This window comes from Lutra lutra, chromosome 13, assembly GCF_902655055.1.
Source record: "Lutra lutra chromosome 13, mLutLut1.2, whole genome shotgun sequence".
Classification (NCBI taxonomy): Eukaryota; Metazoa; Chordata; class Mammalia; order Carnivora; family Mustelidae; genus Lutra; species Lutra lutra.
Genome location: NC_062290.1, coordinates 72,154,370 through 72,179,297, shown reverse-complemented (window position 1 = coordinate 72,179,297; position 24,928 = coordinate 72,154,370). Strand labels below are relative to the sequence as shown.

The 24,928-nt window shown below is 46.9% G+C and overlaps 1 protein-coding gene across 1 annotated transcript in view; it reads left to right on the top strand.

Moving 5' to 3' along the window:
* The window catches only part of PTPN3 (protein tyrosine phosphatase non-receptor type 3), a 111,293-nt gene that overhangs the window by 80,472 nt on the left and 5,893 nt on the right, over window positions 1–24,928 (top strand). Inside the window, 5 exon segments of the mRNA XM_047699159.1 lie at window positions 3,287–3,402; window positions 3,404–3,448; window positions 15,726–15,816; window positions 16,103–16,164; window positions 18,703–18,849. Of these exon segments, the coding sequence (XP_047555115.1) occupies window positions 3,287–3,402; window positions 3,404–3,448; window positions 15,726–15,816; window positions 16,103–16,164; window positions 18,703–18,849 (461 nt within the window).

Here is a 24,928-nt window from a genome sequence, read left to right as displayed (position 1 = left end):
CTCGTGGCCAGCCCTCTGGAGGTAGGCAGCACCCACCTAGCCCCTTGATACGGAGCATGAGCCCTGATCCCTCCTGGCCGGCTCCCCTGCCCCGTACCCCTCTCTCAGCTGCCTGCCCCCCCCCGCCCCCGCAGACGTTTGTGTTTTCGGCCCCTTCACGAAGGGTCGGGTTCTGTCGAAGTCAGTAGAGCGGAGGGTCCCAGGGTGATCCTCCCTCCATTGCTACTGGGTGAAGGGGCCTCGAGCAAGTGTCGTGCCCAGTTCGTGCTCCTGTTCACTCTGATGTAGAGTAAGGGTGTGATGACCACCCCGTCACGGGGTTCTTGTGAAGACAGACTGATGCTTAGACTTGGAAAGCACCGAGAATGTTTCCTGATACCTGGCAGGCGTTTGAAGGACGGCTTCCCTTAAATACCATGACTGGTCTTGCTGCTGCTGTTGTAAAATAAGCCAAGCCCTTGAATCGTTCTGCCCAGATTTAAAATAAGGGCGATGAAGTGTGTGACTTGAGGCCTAGCGGCACACCTCTGTTCTGGCCGCACAGTGTCTATACGCCCAGCTCCCAGACCCCCACACACCTGCTTTCCCTCTGTCCCCGTACTTCTCTAAGCCCAGAGCTGGCCTGCATCCCTGAGGCCTCACCAGATCTCTCCAGATCCCTCCAGATCCCCTCCAGATCCCCAGCGCCCCACCCCCACCAACCGCCATTGCCACGCCCAGCAAGGCGGATGTTCCTCTGCCATAGTTGCTGATGTCAGCGCAGCCCTGGGCAGCTGGCCTTGCGCTGTGCTTATTGCTTTACATAACGCTCTTAGAAGGTCAGCATGGTAGCCCTAACCCAGAGGGAGAGGGTGAGGAAACCAAGTCACAGGCTGCCTAAGTTGTCCTGCCGCCGTGAAGCCGGAAACAGGAATCCAGTGATGGGGAGTAGGCCCCCTCACAGGCTGCGCCCCGGGACATGTGGGCCATCCTAGGGCCAGGAATAGAGTCTTCGGGCCTCCCTGGGAGGGGAGTCCTCCACCAGCCCATAGCAAGGGACTGGCGCTGGTTGGAGAGGAGAAAAATGGATGCTTGTATACTATTAGAGCTAAAGGGCAGTGCCACGGACTGTCTAGAACTAATGATTGTTTCATTTATATTTATTTTATTTTTTTTAAAGATTTTATTTATTTATTATTTGACAGAGAGAGATCACAGGTAGGCAGAGAGGCAGGCAGAGAGAGAGAGGAGGAAGCAGGCTCCCCGCTGAGCAGAGAGCCCGATGTGGGGCTCGATCCCAGGACCCTGGGATCATGACCTGAGCCGAAGGCAGAGGCTTTAACCCGCTAAGCCACCCAGGCGCCCCTTTTATTTTATTTTTTGAAGGACGGAGGAAGAGGAACTGGTTGAAATTATGGGGCCAAAAATGGCTAAAGCCCCCAAGTCCATCCTTGGCTTCTAGTGAGCCCACCCTCACTAGAAGGTGGAAACAGGCTGAAGTTTGAAACAGCCTTTTTTTTTTTTTTTTTAAGATTTTTATTCATTCATTTGACAGACAGAGATCACAAGTAGGCAGAGAGGCAGGCTCCCTGCTGAGCAGAGAGCCGGATGCAGGGCTCCATCTCAGGACTCTGGGATCATGACCTGAGCTGAAGGCAGAGGCTTTAACCCACTGAGCCACCCAGGTGCCCCGATCATTTCACTTTTAAAATAAACATTTAAGTAAAAACGAATTGACTGGAAGAAAAATAAGTCAACAGCATAAGGAGTAGCAGACATAACAGAAATCATATTATCTTCACAAAACAGCAGAAGAAATGTGCTTCCAGGGTCTGTGGAAAGAATGTGGTCTTTTGGATCAGAGACCCGTGGACTGACCGGACTCCTGTGTGTCTCCCCACCCCCCCAATAGTCCGGGTCACTTCGGAACTTTAGACAGCTTCTTCACCCTGATAGTCCATTTCCCCATCGGTAAAATGGGGACAGTGGTAGCTAGTTCAGGATTCAGTTTCAACTATTTGGGGGAAGTGCCATGGTGGTGATTTTCCTTCTCCTTTCTTGTTGTCCTGAAGGCAGTGGGGAGCCATTGAAGGCTTTTTCTTTTTTGTTGGTTTTTTTTTTTTAAGACTTATTTATTTATTTGACAGACAGAGATCACAAGCAGGCAGAGAGGCAGGTAGAGAGAGAGGAGGAAACAGGCTCCCTGCTAAGCAGAGAGCCTGATGTGGGGCTCGATCCCAGGACCCTGGGATTATGACCTGAGCCGAAGGCAGAGGCTTTAACCCACTGAGCCACCCAGGTGCCCCCCACTGAAGGCTTTTGAGTAAGAGAGTGACTTCCCTTCCTGGGTAGAAGGGGAAAATTCAGAGATGATCCCAAAGTTTCCAGTTTGGGAGATGGGAGAAGAATGCGGCAGTGGACAGAAAGAGGCATGTGAGACTGGGGAGGAAGTTAGTGCAGGGCCTAGGGATGGGGGAGATTCCCATGTTTGTCCTTACCCAAGGAGTCTGACGTGAAGGCAGAATCCGTACTGATGAGGTAGGACTGAACCCAGAGGAGTTGTTAGGACTTGATACATATATTTGGGAACCTCCCACCTAAAGATGGCCTTGAGGGAGAGGCTGACTGGGCTCTGGGGAACAATGCAGTCATAGAGTGCCCATGAAAAATACTTGTGTTAAGGGAGCAAATGAAAGGGACCTGAGAGGGATGCCTGGGTGGCTCAGTTGGTTGGGCAGCTGCCTTCAGCTCAGGTCCCAGAGTCCCCGGATCGAGTCCCGCATCGGACTCCCAGCTCCACGGGGAGTCTGCTTCTCCCTCTGACCCTCTCCTTGCTCATGCTCTCTCTCACTGTCTCTCTCTCAAATAAATAAATAAAATCTTAAAAAAAAAAAAGAAAGAAAGAAAGAAAGGGAAAGGGACCTGAGAGAGAGGTAGGGGAGAGGAGACAGTTGGGTAGAAGAATAACCAGGTCAGAGAGAACAAAGTTGGAGGAAGTCAGGTTTCCTTAAAAATATTCACTCTCTCCCACCTTAGTCAAAAGACTCTGAGTACAAAACACCGTCATTTAAAACTAACCAGAAAGATTAGTATGTCATTTTGTATAATTAGCACTTACTGAATCATTCAAGAAGTAGTGTCTTTGGTGAAAGTGATTACCATGAGCTTAATCGTTTAATAAGCTGTTTTAAACCATCTGCGTGCAGGTGCCGTAAGTACGTTTTTTTTTTTTTTTTTTTTTGAGGAAACAGATCAACCAGAACGTTCCTACCCCTGCCAGACACACTCTTTTTCTTGTTCACTACAGCAGTGCACTCGTTCGCAGACATCAAATCCGAAGATGAACTAAACCAGCTTTTCCCTGAGGCCATTTTCCCCATTTGTCCAGAGGGTGGGGACACCTTGGAGGGATCCATGGAACAAACTAAAGAAGGGCCTTGAAAGCGGGACAGTGAGGATCCAGTTTGAGGTAAGAGACCTCGAGGGCCACCGTCCTCGGCCTGTGGGGAGGCCACAGCAGTCTCAGTGGGCTTGCTCAGTGGCTGCCGCGTGACCCCAGGCACCAGGGAGCCCATGCTCATCGCGGAACACGGTGGGGTTCAGAGCGTAGGGCAGCGGGCCTGGAGAGCTGGGGATGGGACCACAGCCTGTGCTGAACTCTGCCTCACCCTCTTACCTAGTAATGCTCGTAAAGAGTCGTCATGGAGAAACATGTCACATCAAGGAGGAGGGGACTCTGAGCATATTTAGCTGCCAACACAAAAGCTCAAATCGCTCAGCAGTAGAAGGTGCTAGAAAGGCAGTGTGGGTGAGCCCAAAGGGTGGTGGAGGAGCCAGTGCCTGACCCCACCAGGCACTGTCCTGTAGTTTTGGAGCGGGGTCACGTCATCCTGTGAGGGCAGAGTGGCTGGCCTGCCCAGGTCCCCTGAACCGTGTGACCAGGAGTAGAATCCAGAGTCAGACCCCTGTCTTCCTTCCCCAGGAGGGGCCTCTGACCACAGAATTGAGACTGTGACAGAGGCACAGGCAGGGCCCTCGCAGAAGGAAGCAGGAACAAAGGAGGTTCAGTTTTTAAGTCCATTGTATTGATCACGAACAGTGAATGGAGTGAGTGTTTATCTTCCAATGTTGTTCAAGGTGGAAGAAGTGTAGTTCATACAATAAAGATAACAGAAGAGCTCAAAGAAGCCTAACGTAAACTGTTAGAATAGATTGTGATTAACGACAGCATACGCAGTCCGAATTCATAAGTCCCGGAAGGAGTCTGGATTCGATTCAGAAGCACAAGTCAGCTGTGCCGTTTTTCACTGGAAAGCTATAGGAAGAGAAAAGTCATAGAAGCAAAACTAAGAAGTTTGTCAAATACACGTGGTCACATATTGATTCAGAAGAGTATGAATGATGCGAATATTAAATAGGAAACACTATAAAGCAAAGAATCTTAAGTGAAAGGTTTATAATGGCGTCAGGAATAGAATGGAGGGTGCCTGGGTGGCTCGGTGGTTTGAGCCTCTGCCTTCGGCTCGGGTCATGATCTCAGGATCCTGGGATCGAGCCCCGCATCGGGCTCTCTGCTCGGCGGGGAGCCTGCTTTCCCCTCTGTCTCTGCCTGCCCTCTCTGCTATTTGTGATCTCTGTCAAACAAATAAATAAATAAATAAAAGGAATAGAATGGAAATAATAATATTAGAGCAATGCGTATCTGAACACAGTAGAAAGTATAAAAAACCCATGGAGTAAAAGGTGAAGGGAATTAACCCCACCCCAAAAAAAACAAAAAATACTTCATAACTTGCGGAAAATGAAATCGGGTTAAGACGGGAGGAATAATATGATTACTCGGTAGGATTGATAGACATATACTGAATATCTACGAAGAGAAATAGCCCTTTTTTCCAGTGTCCTGCAGGAGGCTGTGTTGACTTAAGTTTGAAGGAAGAAAACGAAAGTGTTGTGTTCTCTGGCCTTGCAGTGCAAAAAGTTCAAAATTGAGATATACATTTTAAACACTGTAAAGCTCAACACTTTTAAACACTCTCCTGAGTAATTGAAACAAGGAGAGGGTAAGAGCGAGTTACATAATATGACTAAGTGTTTGGCATTGGAGGGGATGGGAAAGGCAGGAAGGCACTATGGAGACACCAGTTCAGTAGTGTGTATTGGGTATTTACTGTGTGCTGAGGTCAGGAACATAAGGAGGGAAAGAGAGGATTTCTGGCCCCAACCAGCTAACAGTCTAATATTGGTATATTTGGGGGATGTATCATGAGACCCAGAAAGAGCTGAAGACCAAGGTAGGGGGGCGCCTGGGTGGCTCCATCAGTTAAGTGTCTGCCTTCGGCTCAGGTCGTGGTCCCAGGGTCCTAGGATTAAGCCAAGCATTGGGTCGCTCTGCTCAGCGGGGAGCCTGCTTCTCCCTTCCCCTCTGCCTACTGCTCTGCCTACTTGTGTGCTCTCGCTCTCTCGCTCTCTCGCTCTCTGGCTGTGTCAAATAAAGAAATAATCTTTAAAAGAATAAATAAGAAAGACCAAGGTAGGGCAAGACTTCCTTTCGTGGTAGTGGTATGTTCCACAGGAAATGGATGTGGGAGGTTCCAGGAGGTCCTCTGGGGTGAGATGTATTAACAAGATGGATGGGATTAAGTGCAGAGGGAAGGTCGTTCCAGGAAGGTCACAGTCCGAATGCAGACTAAGCCCCTAAGGTGTCAGGTAGCACGGGGAAACACGCCAACCTGGGTTGAGCAATGCCCCCAAGGAGTCCTGGGAGAGCCTCTGGTGTCGGGAGTCCTTCCATCGCACACTGTTTGTCCTTGATCACATTGTCCACAAGGAGGCACTGTGGGCTCTCGAAGAGGGAAAGAGCTTGACTGTGGTCTTACACAGAGCTCCTGAAAACCCCCTCCATTCAGCGGGCTCCACTTCCATTTCCCATGTGAGAATCCCACATAAGATTTTCCTTGAACACTGTCCACTGAACTTCACCAAGAAGCTTAAAAATACTTAAGAGACGGGCACCTGGGTGGCTCAGTGGGTTAAGCCGCTGCCTTCGGCTCAGGTCATGATCTCAGGGTCCTGGGATCGAGTCCCGCATCGGGCTCTCTGCTCAGCAGGGAGCCTGCTTCCCTCTCTCTCTCTCTCTCTGCCTGCCTCTCTGTCTACTTGTGATCTCTCTCTGTCAAATAAATAAATAAAATCTTTAAAAAAAAAAAAAAACTTGAGAGAGGAGCGCCTACTATCCCCTGTGGTTCTGAGCAGCGTCTCTCAGAGGGTGGCCACCTGTATGGATAGGAGCCTGTGAAACGGGGCACAGCCCACAGCTGCTGGGTGAGCCACCCTGGGACAGGCCTGGTTGTGGGCCCGCCTCCCAGGATGGGCGGGAGGTTCTGATCCAGGGGACCGCAGCATAAGGAATGGAGAACACAGAAATGCTAGTGTTAAATTTTAGTATGCGCACGTTTCGTTTAGTCTGTACATTTCCTAGAGATGGAGTAGGAAAACCCTCTTCTTAACCACGATCGTTTGCAGAAGAAACAACAGCAGAGCCGCTCTGTGCTGGAGCAAGTGGGGCACCTGGAGCCCTGCTTCCCCAGTGTCCCCGCATAGGTCCCAAGGAGCCCAAGAGTGTGGAACGTAATGTAACGACCCCTGCTACAGAATGGGGAGGATGTCCCCCCCACCCCCGCTGCTAGAGGGGACCTGTGCTCAGGGAAGCCGGGTCAGACAGGAGACTCGCACAAAGGGAAACCCCGAATTTAGCTCATAGTCTGAGTCCAGTGCTTCATGGGCACTGCCTCACAGAACTGTTGTCCCCGCTGTATGGAGGACGATCAGAGTCCCAGAGAGCTTGTTGCATCGTAAATGGTTCTGCCCGATTGGAACCAGACAGGCTAACTCAGAAGCTTGCTCTCTTAACAAGTGTACCACTTCTGGAAACAACCAAGTGCTGTTTACGTGTGGGAGTTGTTAGAATAGTACAGCATCAGAACTAGAAAAGATCTGAGAAGCAATCTCACCACACAGAGCCAGGCTTTAAGTCCTGACTCTGTCCCTCGCTTCCTGTGTGACCCCAGGCAGCCCGTCCCTGTCACCTCTCTGTACCCTCCACTTCCCCGTCTGTAAATTGGGTATCTCATGGGTCAATTGTAAGGGTTAGATGAGATAAATACTCAGTGTGTTGTTTAGCATATGATAAAAATGCCATAAAGAATAACAACTATAATTATTTATTTTTTAAAAAAACAGGCTGTCTCCATACAAGAAGTGGTCATGTCTGCTGGGTTTGGAACCCTGAGCTGTCCAACTCCAGAATCTTGGCTGTTCTGGTTTTCCACCTGCCCCGTGGTGTCATTGGCAGAAGGCAGAGTGTCTGATGGGGGCTGTACTCTGGACAGGAGCAGAAAGAGGGAGCTGGCCCCTAACAGGTGCCCATGCCACCCACTCCCCAACGCCAAGGGCCCGCCTTGAGGTGGCTGGGCCGTAGATGGAATCCTCCGGTGATGGCTAGCTGGTTTTCAGCAAAGCCTGTTTTGAAGCATTTTTTTCACCAGGGGAGTTCCTGTCCCTCCCGTGGCTTTTGGTAAACAATTACTAATGTGTTCCAGAAAGCGTTTGGTCCCAGCTGTAATAAGATCACGCTTAATAATTATTAGCATTTCGGTAGCACTTTGGAATCTGCCAAGTATGTTTCACATATGTTGTCTCTGTTGATTCTCACAACTTGAGGAGGGCGCCTTTTTAGGTGGAGAGAATGAGGCTGGGGCTTGGGGACTTGCCGCGTGTTAAGTCGCTGGTCGGATCGAGGTCGGATCCGAATCTGTGTGGAAGTCTAGTCAGTGTCAGAACTCACGGTTGCCGGGTGCCCCCCAGCTCCTCACCAGCCTCCAGCCTGAGTCCCTCCCTCCAGGAGCTGCCCCGCAGGAGCTACCCCGAGTGAGCAGATTGGTATCAAACTGCCTGAGTATACTGCCTGGTTCAGCCGAGGTTGGGCGTCTCTCTGTCTCACGTCAAGGAGAAGATTTGGGGGTTGCATGGCTCCAAGTCTTACCATCTCCAGGATGCTCTTTTGTTAAGGAACTCATTAAGTCTGCCCCAGGTTCATTCCTTCCTAAAGGAAACCCATGGCTCACTTCATGCCTTCCCTGAGTTGACCTTTTCTATTTAAGCAAGGGAAGGGGTGTCCTTTGAGAACCAGCTTTCCCAGTAAAGGACCATTATGCCTGTCTCCATCCAGTGACCAGGTGGCTTGCAACTTCCCTGCCTCCTTGTCCAGTGAAGATGTCTGCAGAGACTTTCGGAGTGGGGCCGATAGGAAATGCACTTTCCTCCTCCCTCTCTGCACGGATATGAGCAGAGGCTATAGGACTCCACCAGAGACCGCGTCCTGCTCAGAAACCCCGCCCCTCCCCCTTCAATGTCTTCCTCCTTTACAAAACCAGAAGCCTGCCTTTTTCTCTCTTCTGACCCATTTTCCCTAAAGTCCCTCCTACATCACGCTTGTAGGAAACATCCTTCGGTGTCAAAACAAGTGACTGACTGGCTCCCATGATTACTATGAAGGTTGATCTGGAAGGACTGAGATAGCTAAAGACTTAATGAGAGGCTTAAATTGACACACGTAGAAATTAGTGAAGGTGATTATACCTTCAAGCTTAGAATTCATACCTTAAAAAAAAAAAAAGCATTTAAGAATCTTCCCGGATTTTTTTTTCTTCAAGGAAAACATTCTGTAATGTGTGGGATCCCAGGAGCAAGTGTGAGGGCTTGACATTTCAAGTTCTGGAAGCCCATTTTAAAGGCGGGGACACCTCAGCTCACTGTCTTATACTTACCTGTGAAACAGACTCGAAAGCATACTTAATCCTAGCCATGGGATCTGCTTCAAGTAGCACTTTTGAAGGTCCCCAAATTACTAGCCATAGTGTTTTTTTCAGCAAACCTTCATGGGAATGTAGGGGGAATGTAGGGGGAAATTCCAACACCTTACCCTCCACCAGATAGGGTCCCTGGCCCTCTGGTGGGTCAGGTATAAGGGAAGGGAGGAGTCCCCAGTGTAGACAAACGGCCCCTGAGTAGTGAATTATGTCCACCAAGTACTACAAGGCAAAATAGCCTCTTAAGGTCTTCCTGAAAAAGGAGTTACCCTCAGCTTAGGTGTGGGGCTTTGTGACACCTCTTGTTTTGCTTTACTCAGTGGTGTCCAAAGCTGAACACCCCGCTACACCTTTTGATTAAGCGCGTCCTATGTGTCCGGTAGAGTGCTGGCCTGGGGCGATGGTGAGAGCCAAGCAGACAAGATGCCCGACTTCATGAAGATCGCTGTTGGGTGCTTGACACAGGAAGTAGGTTGTTTGAAAAACCATTGTCCTGCAGTAGATCCTGGTCATTGCCAAGGGTGTGAAAGGGAGTCTTTCTGCTGTTTGATCTCTCCTTATTCATTGCCCCTTCAGTGACCCCTCCTTTTATTTGTTTTTTGGGGGTTTTTTTGTTTGTTTGTTTTCTCCCTGTTTTTTCCCTTTTCCTCCCTACTAATCCCGGCCTCCCTGGGCTCTCAGCCTTTGAGAATTCTCCCTTTCTCTGGTCATAGAGTTGACAGGAAGTTCGATTCCCCCTGTGTGAGACCTTGCCAGCATCCACTGATTAGAGCCCCTGGGGTGTCAGAAGCTTTCGTCTGAGGGTGGTCACCAGAGTTCACACCTTCACTTGGGCCAGAGGTCTGATGAGATCACAGTCCTCTCCTGAAACCCTCTCTCTAATATTGGAATTTTCAGAGAAATGTTTAGCCTGGAAAACCACATCATCTTACCCATCCCGGTGGTCCTGCATGAGAGAGGTCTAGCTTCTACTCTTCAGCTTTCTGTCTTTGGAAGCCAGAGCCGGTGATATTGGTGTTAATTTTAGTAGGATTGTTCTGGATGCCTGGGTGGCTCAGTCAGTTAAGCGACTGCCTTTGACTCAGGTCATGACCCTGGAGTCCCAGGATCAAGTCCTGTGTTGGTCTCCCTGCTGAGTAGAGTCTGCTTTTCCCTCTGACCTTAACCCTTCTTGTATACTCTCTCTCTCTCAAATAAATAAAATCTTCTTTTTTTAAAATTTTTTATCTTTTTTTAAAAAGATTTTATTTATTTATTTGAGAGGGGGAGAGAGAGAGAGAGAATGAGAGGAGACAGGTCAGTGGGAGAAGCAGACTCCCTGCTAAGCAGGGAGCCGGATGTGGGACTCGAGCCTGGGATTCCAGGATCATGAGCTGAGCCGAAGGCCAGTTGCTTAACCAACTGAGCCACCCAGACACCCTAAATAAAATCTTTAAAAAAAAAAAAAAAGAGCTCAACCCAAGCCCCCCCAAAATAAATAAATAAATGTGGCTGTTCTGTTGCAAACCATTCTCAGCTGGTCTTTTTATAATTTACCCTTAGCTTCACAGCTTCTTAGAACTACACTCCAATAAGAGGCAAACAAAGCACTTTGAGATTTAAAAATTAACAGCTTTTAACAAAACTGTTAAATGAAATTTCTAACCCACTGCGCCTAGGACTCCCTCACCAGGCTCCTGATTGCCCTTGTTTTAGGGCAGAGTTGAAGGGATCTGTGCCTGACCGCTCCTTCCTGGGCTCACACACCCTTAGCCTGGGAATAACCCCAGCCAAGTGTCCTTTTGCAATGAGGAGTTCTTGAAAGAGCTTCCTCTGGATTCTGGCTGATGGTCTTTAATTCCTTTCTCTCCATCCCTGACCCTTCTGGAAAGACATACCTGGGTTTCCAACACCTTACTCTCCACCTTGAATCACCCTTCTCAAAGGAGTGTTTTCATAGCCTGCTGAGCAGCTCATGGAGTCTGGAGAAAAAGTAAATTAAAGGACGTTGAAAACCAACTCTTAACACCTTCAGAAGCTAAGTGGATGACTAGTACTTGAAGCATTTCAGCAGAAATAGGGCTCAGTGTTCACCTTGGCAAGGCAGACACGAATATGAGCTTGTTGTCCTACTCTCTGAAGGCCCCCAAAATCATCTTCCTGTTCACCCAGCTTTTTGTAGAATTTTGAAATTTTATATATAGATTTATTCTAGGTTCTTTTTTGTCCTCATTCAGTCATTTGAATTTAAGAAATAATTTGGCTGGGGCTTCTGGGTGGCTCAGTCAGTTGGGCCTCTGACTCTTGGTTTTGGCTCAGGTCATGATTCTCAGGGTGGTAGGATGGAGCCCTGTGTTGGGCTCCGTGCTCAACAGGGAGTCTGCTTGGGAGTCTCCCTGATCGCTCACGTGCTCTTTCTCTCTCAAATACATAAATCTTAAAAAAAAAAAAAAAAGGGAAAAGAATTTGGCTGGAGGGGAGGTGGGCAGGGGATGGGGTAAATGAGTGATGAACATTAAAGTGGGGCACTTCTGATGAGCTTTGGGTGTTGTATATAAGTGATAAATTCTCCACCTGAAACCAATATTGTACTATATGTTAACTAACTAAAAGTTAAGTAAAAGTTTAAAAAAAAAAAAAGAATTTGCATTGTAATAATTCAAGTAATTAAGAAATAGCCAAAGTAGAATTGTCTCCTGACTCCCATCTTCTTTAGCTTCTTTCTTTTTGTTACACATTTACAAATAACAACTTGGTGCCTGTCCTTCCACACTTGTTCTGGTGCTCATGCAAATGTATTTTTTGGTCTTTTTTAAAAATTATTTTTATTAACATGTAATGTATTATTTACCCCAAGGGTACAGGTCCGTGAGTCGTCAGGTTTACACACTTCACAGCACTCACCATGTAACATACCTCCCCCAGTGTCCATAACCCAACCACACTCTCCATACCCCTCACCCCCCAGCAACCCTCAGTTTGTTTAGTGAGATTAAGAGTCTCTTATGGCTTGTCTCCCTCCCGATCCCATCTTCTTTCATTTTTTCCTTCCCTACGCCCTAAACTCCCCATCCTGCCTCTCAAAGTCCTCATATCAGAGAGATCATATGATAATTGTCTTTCTCTGACTTATTTCGCTAAGCATGATACCCTCTAGCTCCATCCACGTCATCGCAAATGGCAAGATTTCATTTCTTTTGATGGCTGCATAGTATTCCATTGTGTATATATACCACATCTTCTTTATCCATTCATCTGTTGATGGACATCTAGGTTCCTTCCATAGTTTGGCTATTGTGGACATTGCTGCTATAAACATTTGGGTGCACGTGCCCCTTCGGATTACTACATTTGTATCTTTAGGGTAAATACCCAGTAGTGACAAATGTGCTGTTATATATTAAAGGGATCACACTTTATTCTGTAACTTGCATTCTTCGCTTAGAAAGAGATGAATGAATATCCTTCCAAATCTGTGCTTTAAGTCTTCTTCTCTTCATTGCGCATAATTCTGTGGTATGACTGTACCATAATTTAAGGCAACACTTCTCCCTACTGGGAAATTTTCAGGCTATTTCCAGTATTCATAAAAAAAATACTTTGCCATGGGGAAATTTCTTTGATATGAATCTTTATGCATTCCTGTCAGATAAAGCCCAGGGTGTGCACATTTTAAAATGTTTAAACACTGTTATTTTATTTTTTATTTTAGAACCTTACTAATTTATCAACAGATTGTTATGGCTGAGATATATTTATATATTTACGGTAATGTTTTGTTAAATTATGTTATGTTGTAATTAAAGCCTTTTGCTAGATCTGTGCTTTTCTGCTAGACCATGTCAAGTTGATTACATTTACGACTTTATTTGGGGGAAAAAAAAAATCTTGGAATTTGAACCTCCGGCTTAGCTTTACTGATTATATTCACTTAATTGGATTTTACCTCCATGCAGTTAGTCAGTCAGAACCAAAAGGTCATTTGGGGAAATACGACTCAGTCTCCTTACAGTATCAAACCAAACCTCCCAATAAATCATGAATTTATTTCTAGAATGGTCTCGGTCCATGAAAGGTGGCAGACGTTTCAGAAGTTGTTCTGTGGCTGCTTGATTGTTATGAACTGAAATTGTGAAGTTCAGTAGCTGAGCTGGGGGAGAGATTGCAAATTCTGAACATCTGGTAAATGTATAAGACATGACACAATTATTGTTGCCAAAAATCTCAGTGCTAATTCTCTCCTGGTGATTTCTGTGCAGCTTGTTTATTTAATGAAAAAAGAACTAATAAGAGAAACAGACTTACAGAGGTCAGTTTACAAGAAATACAATTTGCAAAAAATACAATTTGCAAAAATTCTGGCGGAAAATACCGCCCAGCCTTCTTACTAAAATTGCAAACACATTGATGATGTTGGCCACAATTTGATGGAATATTAATTTGTTCTCATACACCCCAGTAGGACAACTTAGTTATATGTATCACAGTCCCTAAAAATACGTTTTGATACAATAATTCTCCTGGAAATTTATAAGAGTAAAAACACTGAAAACAGCCTAATGAAAAGATAGAGTAAAAGTTACATTATGTGAGGGGCACCTGGGTGGCTCAGTGGGTTAAGCCGCTGCCTTCAGCTCAGGTCATGATCCCAGGGTCCTGGGATCGAGTCCCACATCGGGCTCTCTGCTCAGCAGGGAGCCTGCTTCCCTTCCTCTCTCTCTGCCTGCCTCTCTGACTACTTATGATCTCTGTCTGTCAAATAAATAAGTAAATTTTTTTTAAAAAGTTACATTATGTGAAACTATAAATTATTCCAGTAAAAATCATTTTATGTAGAGAATATTAGAAGATGTAATGGCATAGGGAACTAGGCTCTAGTAAGCTGGAAAAAACAGGCTTCAAAATTACGATAGTATTTCCCAGAATACTTCTTATGAGATGTGAGATCCTCCATGGCCTCCAAATGATCTTGAAAAACGCTTAGCTAATCATAGAACATAAGATGGCTTGTATTTTCCAAATTTCTTTGACTTGAGACTTTCTAAGGAATACCTATTAGCATCTTTCAAAACAGTTGGGTAGGGTGCCTGAATGAGCATCCACCTTCAGCTCAGGTCATGATCCCAGGGTCCTGGGATCGAACCCCACTTTGAGCCCCACATCGGGCTTCCTGCTCAGGTGAGGAGCCTGCTTCTCCCTCTGCCTTCACTCACCCTGCTGTGCTCTCCTGCTCTCTATCAAATAAATAAATAAAAGTCTTAAGAAACGAAACCCCTTGGGTTCCATAGAACATAGTATAGGAAGTGCCAATATGGAGGTGAGTCTCATTTTTTATTTTTAAAAATGTAGTATGTCTCGGTCTTCTGTGTATACATGTGTACTTAGGTTTATTTGTATACATGTATGCATAGAAAACTAGAGAAAACCGATGAAAAGGGTCATCGTAGGGGTTGTGAAATTACTGGGTTTTTTTGTTTTTTTTTTTCTTTATCCTAGTCTGAATTTCCCAGATTTTCTAGGGAAAGAAAGAACACTTTCAATATTGAAAAAAAGTTGTGTTGTTTTTAAACTTTCATAAAGTTCATTTAGCAAAAGCACTGGTGAGGGATGTTTGGGTGGTCAGTAGGTTGAGCGCCCAACTCTGGGTTTCAGCTCGGGTCATGATCTCAGGGTCATGAGGGCAGGGTCAGCTTCTTCCTCTCCCTTTGCCCCTCCCCCACTCATGTGTGCATGCACGCTCTCTCAAATAAATCAATAAAATCTTAAAAAAAAAAAAAAAGGAAAGAAAGAGGGGAAGAAAAAACTCAAGGGCTGTAGAAAACTGGGAAGGAACAAATGTGTCTGCAGCCCTTGTGGTGTATCCTTCTCCCCAGACTCGGCAAGTTATATACATGAAATACATACCACTTCTTACATGACAGTCATACCTCCACAGTGTGGTTTCAGAGAAAAAGAAAGCTCAAACATTGAGTCAGATCTGATCGTGATTGTGAGCAAGATATATAGTCTCTGCTTCTCGCTTGCGAAATAAGGGCCCTCTTAGTCCCTCCCACAGACCTTTTGTCAGAATCATACCAGGTACCACATAAATGTGTCCAGTAGGTGCTTATAGATGGGCAAAGATGGTTTTAATTGCATTTTTTCCTAGTTGTTTCATGCACATGGAAATACGTCTTTAAACAAAGCTTTCACTCTTTTTACTGTGGAAACAAGACTTCTGAAATGATGAATGAGATGCTCTTGTACTTTAGTTAAGAACCGGGCTCTCTCCGTTGAACTGAAAGGAAATGTTTCTAGACTAATGTAAATGGTCTCCATTGTAACTTGGAGTCAGGATCCTTTCCTTTCTTTACTTGCTTCTAGCATTTGTCAAGTAACTGTCCTAAGGATGAGGTTTTACTAACCATATTCCATTATCTGGTGATTCAGAACCCTGCCTGTGACTTCCTTTCTCCCAAAGATCCTCCTGTTAAGAAAAAAGACAAAGAAAAAAAGTGAATGTAGTCAGTTTCTCATAGGAGTATAAAATTTCTTATTAGGAAGAATTTTCTTTTAAAATATAGCACCTAGGGGCACCTGGCTGTCTCAGTTGGTTTTGCATCTGACTCGTGGTTTTGGCTCTGGTCATGATGTCAGGGTGTAAGATTAAGCCCCACTTCGGGCTCTGCACTGAGTGGTGAGTCTGTTTGAGATACTCTCTCTTTCTCTCTCGCTCTCTCTCTCTCTGCCCCTCCCTGCTTGCTCGCTCTTTGAAAAAATAAATGATATAGCCCCTAACTGCGGGGCATGGTTGACTATTGTTAAAGTATGTTTCCACACTCCCTCCATAGCTGTTTTTTGCAATGCTGGTTTTTTGTGTTTTGGTTTTTTTCCCTCACTTCTGTATTCGTTATATAGCAACTCTACAGAAAGAAGCCGGGTCTGGCCATCACCTTTGCAAAGCTGCCTCAAAATTTGGACAAAAACCGATACAAAGATGTGCTGCCTTGTGAGTATCCGGGGTGAACGCCTCCCTCCCCTGCCCACCCTCCCCCAAATCGCCGAGATAATGTTTCTCTTTTTAAAACAGATTGTCTGGTATTCTGGAACGATTTTCAGTGTGTCTGTAAACACCACCGTCTTTATTGCCGCCATGTCAGACTGGGAACAGTTGGGGGATAGTGTTTATGCTAATGAGACGAGAACTGCAGATGGGCTTGGGGACTGAACTCTGGTTTCCTTGGCATGATCCAAGTAACGCTCCGGATAACCGGTAAATTTTTTTCTCCCTGCAGACGACACCACCCGGGTCTTATTGCAGGGAAATGAAGATTATATTAATGCGAGTTATGTGAACGTAAGTCAAGAATCTGGATACTAAGAGCACATTGATCACTGTCCCAAGCATGATCGTGGCATGGGTGGTGCTTTGCGGTGGACAGAGTGCTTCCCCGTTCGCCCCCTCCTTTCAGCACCTCAGCAGCCCCTGAGGGAAGGCACAATAGTCTCACTTTACAGAGGACAAAACTAAGGTTCAGAGAGATTAAATAATTTGAAAAGTCACAAAGCTAACAGAAGGTGAGACCAAAACTCAGACTCCGTGTCTCTGACTCCCATCGTCCACATGCCTTCTGTCCTCAACTGCTGACATTTTTGTGAGTTGCTTTTTTTTTTTTTTTTTTTGGTTGTTTTGATTTTTTTTTTTTCTTGCCAGTGGTATGCTTGTAACTTTCTGTGTTCCCCCCCACCGCATGTTATTACTGTACATCCCACCTAAAAATAAGAGGAAGAAAACCACTTGTGCATATAACCCAGAAAGAAAAGATAACAGATTTCACATGTTGTGGGAAAAACATGCACTTCACTCTGCAGATGCATCTTGGACAACTTACTTGGCCTCTCTGAACCTCATTGTCGTCATTTAAACTAGGGGTTAGCATGCTTTTTCTGTAGAGGGCCAGGTGATAAACATTTCGATCTTTGTAGGCTGAGGCAAAATGGAGGATATTACTTAGGTACTTACACAGCCATTTAAAATGCAACCATGTAGGGACGCCTGGGTGGCTCAGTTGGTTCAGTGGCTGCCTTCGGCTCAGGTCATGATCCCAGCATCCTGGGATGAGTCCCACATGGGGCTCCTTGCTTGGCAGGGAGCCTGCTTCTCCCTCTGCCTCAGCCTGCCACTCTGTCTGCCTGTGCTCGCTCTTGCTCTCTCTCTCTCTCTCTGACAAATAAATAAATAAAATCTTTAAAAATAAAATAAAATGCAACCATGTAGAAATAGTTTTAAAACACTCTTAGCTTGCAGATTACCTGCATGGCTCAGTCCATTCAGCATCTGTTTCTCAATTACAGTTCAGGTCGTGAGCCTCAGGGTCATGCCACTGAGCCCCGACTCGGGCTCCTCACCCACGTGGGGTCTGCTTGAGATTCTTTGGCCCTCTCCCTCTGCTCCCTTCCCCTGCTCATGCTCTTTAAATAAACAAAATCTTAAAAAAAAATCATGGGGTGCCTGGGTGGCTCAGTCAGTCGAGTGTCTGTCTTTGGCTCAGGTCAGGATCCCAGGGTCCTAGGATCAAGCCCTGCCTTGGGCTTCCTGCTCAGCGGGGAGTCTGCTTCTCCCCCTGCCCCTGCTGCTCCCCCTACTTGTGCTCTCTCATGCATGCTCTCTCTTTCTCAAATAAATAAATAAAATCTTAAAAAAAAACAAAACAAAAACAAAACAGTGTTAGCTTGCAAAGTGGCTGTCAGATTTGGCCCTCTGGCCACAGTTTGCCAACCCCTGATCTAAATGAACAGATGATTTCTCAGGTTTTCAAGTTATAGGAAAATATCAAGAACTGCCTGATAAAATGGGTCCTATCAGTGATTCCATTTATTCCAAAACATCTGTGGAACTCATTGCCCCCTCACTTCACCCTTCCTTGTGTCTTAAGAGCAGAGCATCAGAATTGGTGGGGTCAGCAAGGTCACGCTATCCGGTCTCCTTGACCGTGAGGATATGAGGGAACTCAGACCGGGGTTGAAGAAGCCATTAACCCAAGCATCAACCAAACCATGAATTAGGCGCCTCTCTTTGCCTTCCCCATCTAAGAATGAGTGAATCCCCATGTCGCTTCAGAGCTCATCAGGTTCTGAATGTTTTTCATAGAAATGACTCCGTTCAGAGGGAAGAAGTGTGAGCAGGGCCGGGTGGCGGAGGGACCCTGAGGACAGCTGAAAACATTTTGGCGTTTAACATTAATGAACTCAAGTGGTAACTGTGTGAAGTAATGGATGTGTTCATGAACTTGACTGTGGTGATCATTCCTCAACATACGCATGTATCACACCATCCTGTTGTACACCTTAAATACATGCAATTTGTATTTGTTGATGATACATCGTAAGGTTGGGTGGGGGAAAGGATTGGTCAGCTCAATGACACGACATTAGCAGCCCTGCAGAAAGCAAAGCATAGCATTTGTGGGGGGATAAGCCGTGTGGTCTGTGCATCAGAGAAAAGTCCATGGATCTTGATAGAAAGCCCTGCATGGGGAAAGATTTGGGCACGAGGACCGGTATGTGTTGCTGAAGATACAGATGGCCAGCACTGATTATATTTAGGATCCGGCAGTAAAAGTCATTGAGACTCTTTGCCATCTTGTAGGTATGTTTCTGATTATCACCTACTGCGTGTCGTACGGCTTTACCCTACGTACTTAATGCTAGTGGCGTTGTCCAGTGTGTTTCAAGGATTTTTTAAAGTAGCTTTTTCTTTGATTTTCTTTGTTGGCTATAAATTGGCGGGATATTCTGGTGTGATGTCAGGCACCAACTAGAAGAGTTTAAGATCCAGTTCCACGTCCACCTTGTCACGGCGACGGGTACTAACGCCTGAACCATCTCTTGCCAGATGGAAATTCCTGCTGCTAACCTTGTGAACAAGTACATTGCTGCTCAGGGTCCCCTGCCACACACCTGTGCACAATTTTGGCAAGTCGTCTGGGATCAGAAGTTATCACTCATTGTCATGTTGACAACTCTCACCGAGCGAGGACGGGTAAGTGGCTTGATTTCCAATTCACACACGGGCATGTCACGCCGTGCTCTGTGGAACATGAACCTCAGACCTGGAAAGGATCTTTAACGCCCCCTGGTCCAGCCCTTGTGTGACTCATAGGTCTCCTTTTGAGAGCTACCGATAGACACCTCGACTGATGGGCGGCTCGGCATTCCTGCCCACTCCCTGGCCCTCCCAGAGCTGACGAGGATCAGACAGCCCCTCCCGTCCCTGTCTCCGATCCATCATAACCAGCAGAAGGCTGTTCCCTTTGCCTCCCTTCACCTGGCCCCAAACCCCCGTGTTGACTGTAGCCTCAGCCACGCAGGACAAGCGCTGGTCCTGAGCAGAGCGGTGGGTGTGCCACAGTGACCATAATAAGTAGAAAAATTACAGCGTCTGTCTGCCTTGCTTGTGATGCAGCAAAACCCGATGCAAAAAGGGGAAGAAGGGCTTGATGAGGAGAGTGACAGGCAGCACACTGGGCTTAGTGGGGTGCATTTTCCAGAGGAGCATTTCACTGATCATAGAACAGAAGTCACTGGGCAAGGGATACCTGTGTTGTGCATTCTCTAACTTGTGCATACGGCAAGATACCTTCATTAGGAAACATTTATGCAGAGATAAATTAACTTTGAGCCACCTGCTTTGAATGATTCGTGTGCTGCTCCCTCCCAGGCCTCCCTCCCAGGCCTCCCTCCCTGGTCCATCACTCAGAATACCAAATTGATCCATGCTGAAAATCAGATTGTGCAGATTAGAATGAATAGTATGTTTGAGAACAGTCTACACTCTCGCCTGAAACAGCAAAATGAGAATTCCTAACTAATTCTGCAGAGCCTGATGGATTGCAAAGGACTTCTGTGTGTTCTCCGAAGTAGCGGGCTCCCAGCTTCTGCAAAAACACCTCCAGGGTCCGTCTCATGGGTGTTCGGCTCCAGTTTAAAAAAAAAAAAAAAAAATTCCTCCTTACCACTCGCTGAAATCCACATGCCTTTGAACCTCCACCCCACCTGCTTCTCCCACCAGGAAGACACAGAATAAGTTACCCCTCCCTCCTAGGCACTGGCCTTTTAGGTATCTGAAAATAACCTCAGACTTTGTAAAAGGTTATTATAATCTCGGCCTCCAGCAATCCTGTGACCCAGAGAAAGCGTTTGGTCTCTGTCTTGGTGTCACTCTCGGACCAGTTGCCCTGTTCTGTACTCTGCGCTTGACTCTTCAAAGCTACACATGCAGAATGTCGCGGGTCCTGGAGCCAGACAATCTGGGTTCACAGCGTGATTCCCCCTGAGCAAGTTACTTCATCTCTCTGCCCTTAGCTTCTCCATATATGAGGTGGAGGCGATCGTCGTGCCCATCTTGGACGGGTTGTAGAGACGGAGACGTTGTATGTAAAAAGCTTAGAGAACTGCATGTGGCAAGTGTCCAGCAGATGTTAGCATTGTGTCGTGTGTCATTGTCACGGGCTGGATTCGGCCATAGATCTGGCCTGTCACATGCTCCCTGCGGCTTTTTGGGCTTCCCTTCTATTGTTCCTTGTGTTGGCTGTCACTCTTAGCTTCTTGTCACTCACAGTTTTGATCAGAATCTCTTCTTGTCATGAAGTCACTGTTTAAAAATGTGAAGGTCCTCAAGAGGCAGTAGAAACCTCCTTCTAGAATGCCGTGAGTCAGACGCATCGAGGGCACCCTTGGGGCAGCAGCTGTAACCCTTCCAGCTCTGCTCCTGGCTCTGGCTCTTCTCTACCTTGTCTTACCCCATTACCCTGAGAGACTGTGCAAGGCTTTCCTGAAATCACAGGGCATCACCTCATCTCCTTGTCCACAAGTCTGTTTTGTCTGATTTTTTTTTGTTCGTTTGTTTATATTTTGTTTCATTTCTTGTCACTTTCTAATTTTGTTTTGAATAGGAAATGAAGTGACCTAGACCCTTTTTTTTTGAACTTAGGGAACCCTGGCTGACTCACAGTCCCGCACTCTCTCTTTTTCTGGAGCCCTTACAACCCTCTTGTTCTGGGCTGTGGTGGGGAAGATTAGGCAGTCAGATTCAGATCCTGGCTCTGAACTTTGTGTGACTTTGGAAAGCTACAAAACCTCTGGTAGAATGGAATAATAATAGTGCCTGTCTTGTGGGATTGTCGGGGGTTAATATCAGTGGGTTTCTTGGAAGGGTGCTTGGCACACAATATGATGTAAACATCAGCTGGCAGTGGTAGCTGGGGACCACCTTAACAATTATTGCTGGGACAAGACTGAATTTATTTTACTACAGTATTATTTTTTTCTTTAAATTGACATATCTTTTTTTCCTTTAATAAATTTATTTTAAAAAAGATATACCTTAAATGGAAATCAAATATCACATGCCATAAAGAGAAGGTATACATGAAAATACAAAGACCACGGGACACCTGGTGGCTTAGTTGTTTAAACATCTGACTCTTGATCTCAGCTCAGGTCTTGATCTCAGGGTTCTGAGTTCACACCCTATGTTGGACTCCACTCTGGGCATGGACCCTATATATATATATAGATATAGATATAGATATGTTTATATATGTGTATGCGCCATAGAACAGTGTTACTAAAGTGTAAGTGAGTACTCTTGCCTCACCTTGCAGCTTCTGGACACAAAGCCTGGAGCAGATGAATGTGTGCGCACCCATGCTTTCTCTGTCTCTCATGAAAAGGGAGTTAATGTATTAAGGAAGGGTTGTTAAAGCCATCCTCAACCCAATTCAGACTGTCCTTAGCACATAGGAAAAAATTTGCCTGGGACGCCTGGTGGCTCCGTCAGTTAAAGTGTCCAACTCTTGGTTTCAGCTCAGATCCTGATCTCAGGATCATGAGATCAAGCTCCGTATCAGGCTCTACAGTGAGCATGGAGCCTGTTTAAGATTCTCTCTCCCTCTCCCATTACCCCTCCCCACTGCTCGAGTGGGCGCTCTCTCTAAGAGTACATAAATAAATATATATTTTTTTTAAATGCATTTCCATGTTATGGAATCCCCAATTGTACCAGCAGCTCCCACACTCTGCAGGCCCTGCTCTGGGCCACTTCTGGTATTTTGTAGGTGACTAACATCACCTTTGTCACCTTTTCTTTTTCCACAGCCTGCCAGGCTCCCCATATGAAACCTGTGCTATGCTTGCCTCTATTCTGTGACTTCTGGGTGCCTGGAAGCTTCTTTCAGAGTATTCATAGAGGTGCCACTCCCCCATGTCACAAGGTCTTTTGGGGCAGCTGGACATGGTGACCTCCCTGGGTTGGGCTTCTCTTTCCCCTTTAAGGTTGGCTCTGCCCTTCCCAGCCCTGAGGTCATTCTCCAGCGGCAGCAGGCCTGGCAAGTGACAGATGATCTACCCTGGAAAACAGCCCCTCTTCCCTCATCCTGTTCATTCCAGCCCAGACAGAAAGGCCCTTTCTTCCATCCCATAGGCCCTGCTTCCACTGCCCACTCTTATGGGCACTGCCCACTCTTATGGGCCCTGCCCCTCCTGCTCTGTCCTGATGACATCCCACTTCCCCGCCTTTTGTCGGCATCTGCTCAGAACCTGAGCTCCTCCGAGGTCTCCCTGTGCCCCACGGGCCTTCTTTGTTTCCCAGCGGTCTTCCTGACTGAGCCCATCCCAGCCAGGCCCTTCTCCGGAGTCTGTATTGCCTTCGCTATCTCAGGCCCTGGGGGACTTACCCTCCTGTGCATCCATTGTTGAAAACCTGTTCTTGTAAAAATCCAGGCCACATGTTTCCTCCCTCTCCTGTTCCGAGCTCTCAGCTGACCTGCGCCCTTTATCCCTGAGGTCCCTTATCTATTCTTCACCCCGCCCACGGGTTGTCTCCAAGCCGGCTTCTCCCCTTCCCTATTCTGAGAGTTGAGCTTTTCACCGTGTCCCATTTGCTTTCTCCCCTACTGTGCATTCAGCAGGGTGGGCCTCCCCGCAGACGGCAGCTGGCCAGAGCCCCCATCATGACTGTGCCCAGCAGGTGCGTCCACGAGTGCGGGGTCTCCTCGAGCACGTCTTCCGGCCTGTGAGGTGCTCCCGCGGCAGCATCACTTTGATACCTGCCTTGTTTCATTACCCCTCAAAATGCTTCTCTTAGTCTTAGCAATAGTCTCCCTTCAGGTTCACAGGTTTCCTCATAGAGGAGAAAGACCTATAGGGGTATCACTTTTCTATTGAAAAAGCATTCTCCCGCACCTTCCATCAGGGATGCTTTCTCTGGGGGAAAAAGTATTTTTCACATCTTTGTATGATCTGCAGTAGATTCACACTCAAAACCTCAGTTTATTCATATGCAAAATAGAGAGACGGTAATACCGCCCTCATAGGGTATTTTTGAGGCCAAGCTAATATCCATAAAAAGTACCATTTCATGCTTGGGCGTACCCTGAGCAATAGCTAGTAGGCTTTAGTGGTTACCGTCCTCACCCCCACAGCCTGCAGGAATGTGGACACCGAGACTCCAGAAGTCTAGTAACTCACCCAGGATCACACCATTGGTTAGTGGAGCTTTCTATTCACCAGGATTGAAACTCAGTTTTCACAGACTCCTTGCTCTTTCTCTACACCCTCACTGCTTTGTGATCCAAAAGACCTAAAACCTAAATTTGATCAAAGCGTAGAGTCCGGTTCTCGTCAGCTTCACTGGGAGTCTCTGGAAATAGGGTATCTGTGGCTGTGCCTTGTATGGGCCGATCACTTCAGACAGCCTTTCGCGTCAGCAGTCCTGTGGGCAGGACGCCTGGGCGTCTGTAGCTGAGAGCCCTCCCAGGAGCTGCCCGGCTATGATCTGAAGCCAAGCAGGGGTCCCAGGCCCACTTGCAGGATGCAGGGGGCAGGGAGAAACTGAAGAAAGACACAGACCACTGCGGCTTGGTGGGTGACAGTTTCCAGAAGCCAAGGCACCTTACAAGGCTTGTCCTAGGTAGCAACAAGACAAGTGGATCCTTGCACCTTCCCGTCAAATCTTCAAAGTTTATAGAGACCCTAACTGGGCTCAGTTAGGATAGGTGTTTCCAACAGCACGTTACTGCCTTTAGGCTGTGTCCTCCAAGCAGCCCCTGGGAGCAGGAAAGGCAATTGGAAACCACGTTCCGAGGACCAGGAGGGGCCGAGGCGCCTCTGAGTGCCCAGTTCGGCTCACGGTCCATGTGTGCTCACGTCTTCTTGAGATGTTCCCTGACACCCTGAGATGATGAGGCAGGTGTAGACCAGAGGGGGTTGACTCTGCCCTGAGTTCTGGGGACGGTGGCTCCTTCCTGTCTAAGGGAAGTTGGGAAATGGCCACTAACCCAAACACCCATATTTAAGGTTTACAAGTAAATTCTTAACTCCAACTTTCCGACCGCACGCTTTAATTTCAAGTACTCGCTGTGACGTTTGAAAATAAGAATAGAAAAGCTGTTCTAGACAAATCACGTGCATCTGTCGGTTTATAGCCCCTTTTAGCTGTACACAAATATAAGTTTTATGTAAGATGTTGCAACTATAGGCTTGGAGAGGAAAAAAAAAATTGAATGAGTCAGAATTTGATGGCACTGTGATGGGATGGACAGCTTGGCCCTGAGTTTTGCTTTGAAGCTAGAGGCAGGAGCTAAGACAGCTGTGGGCAGCATCAGGATTTGAAAGGGAGGATCAAAAACAGGGAGAGGCCATGGGCTCTCGGTGAGCTTAAGGGGAACCACAGCAGCTCTATGACCTTGGGCAAGTCGCTTAATGCCTCTGAGGCCGGGGTTCTTCATTGGCCATCTGGGGAGTGTGTCAGCTCTGCGAGTCGTGGACAAAAGCCTCTGAGGGACTAGGGGATCCTGCTTGAATGTACAGGGATGTTCGTCTCAGTTTGGGGCCTTCTTCCACTGGGATTTCTGTGGAATTTCTGATCACCCTTACTGAAGTTGAGTGGGGGGCTCATAGCAACCATGGTAACCTGATCCCCCACAGTGAGCCTGGCACTGCCCACCATTACCTCCAGCCTCTGTCACCATCAGGGAAGCAGGTGCTGTCCCAGTCTATCCAGTGAAGACGGTGATAATCCCAAGAGGTTGAGAGGCAGGTTCAAAGTCCATAAGGCTAAC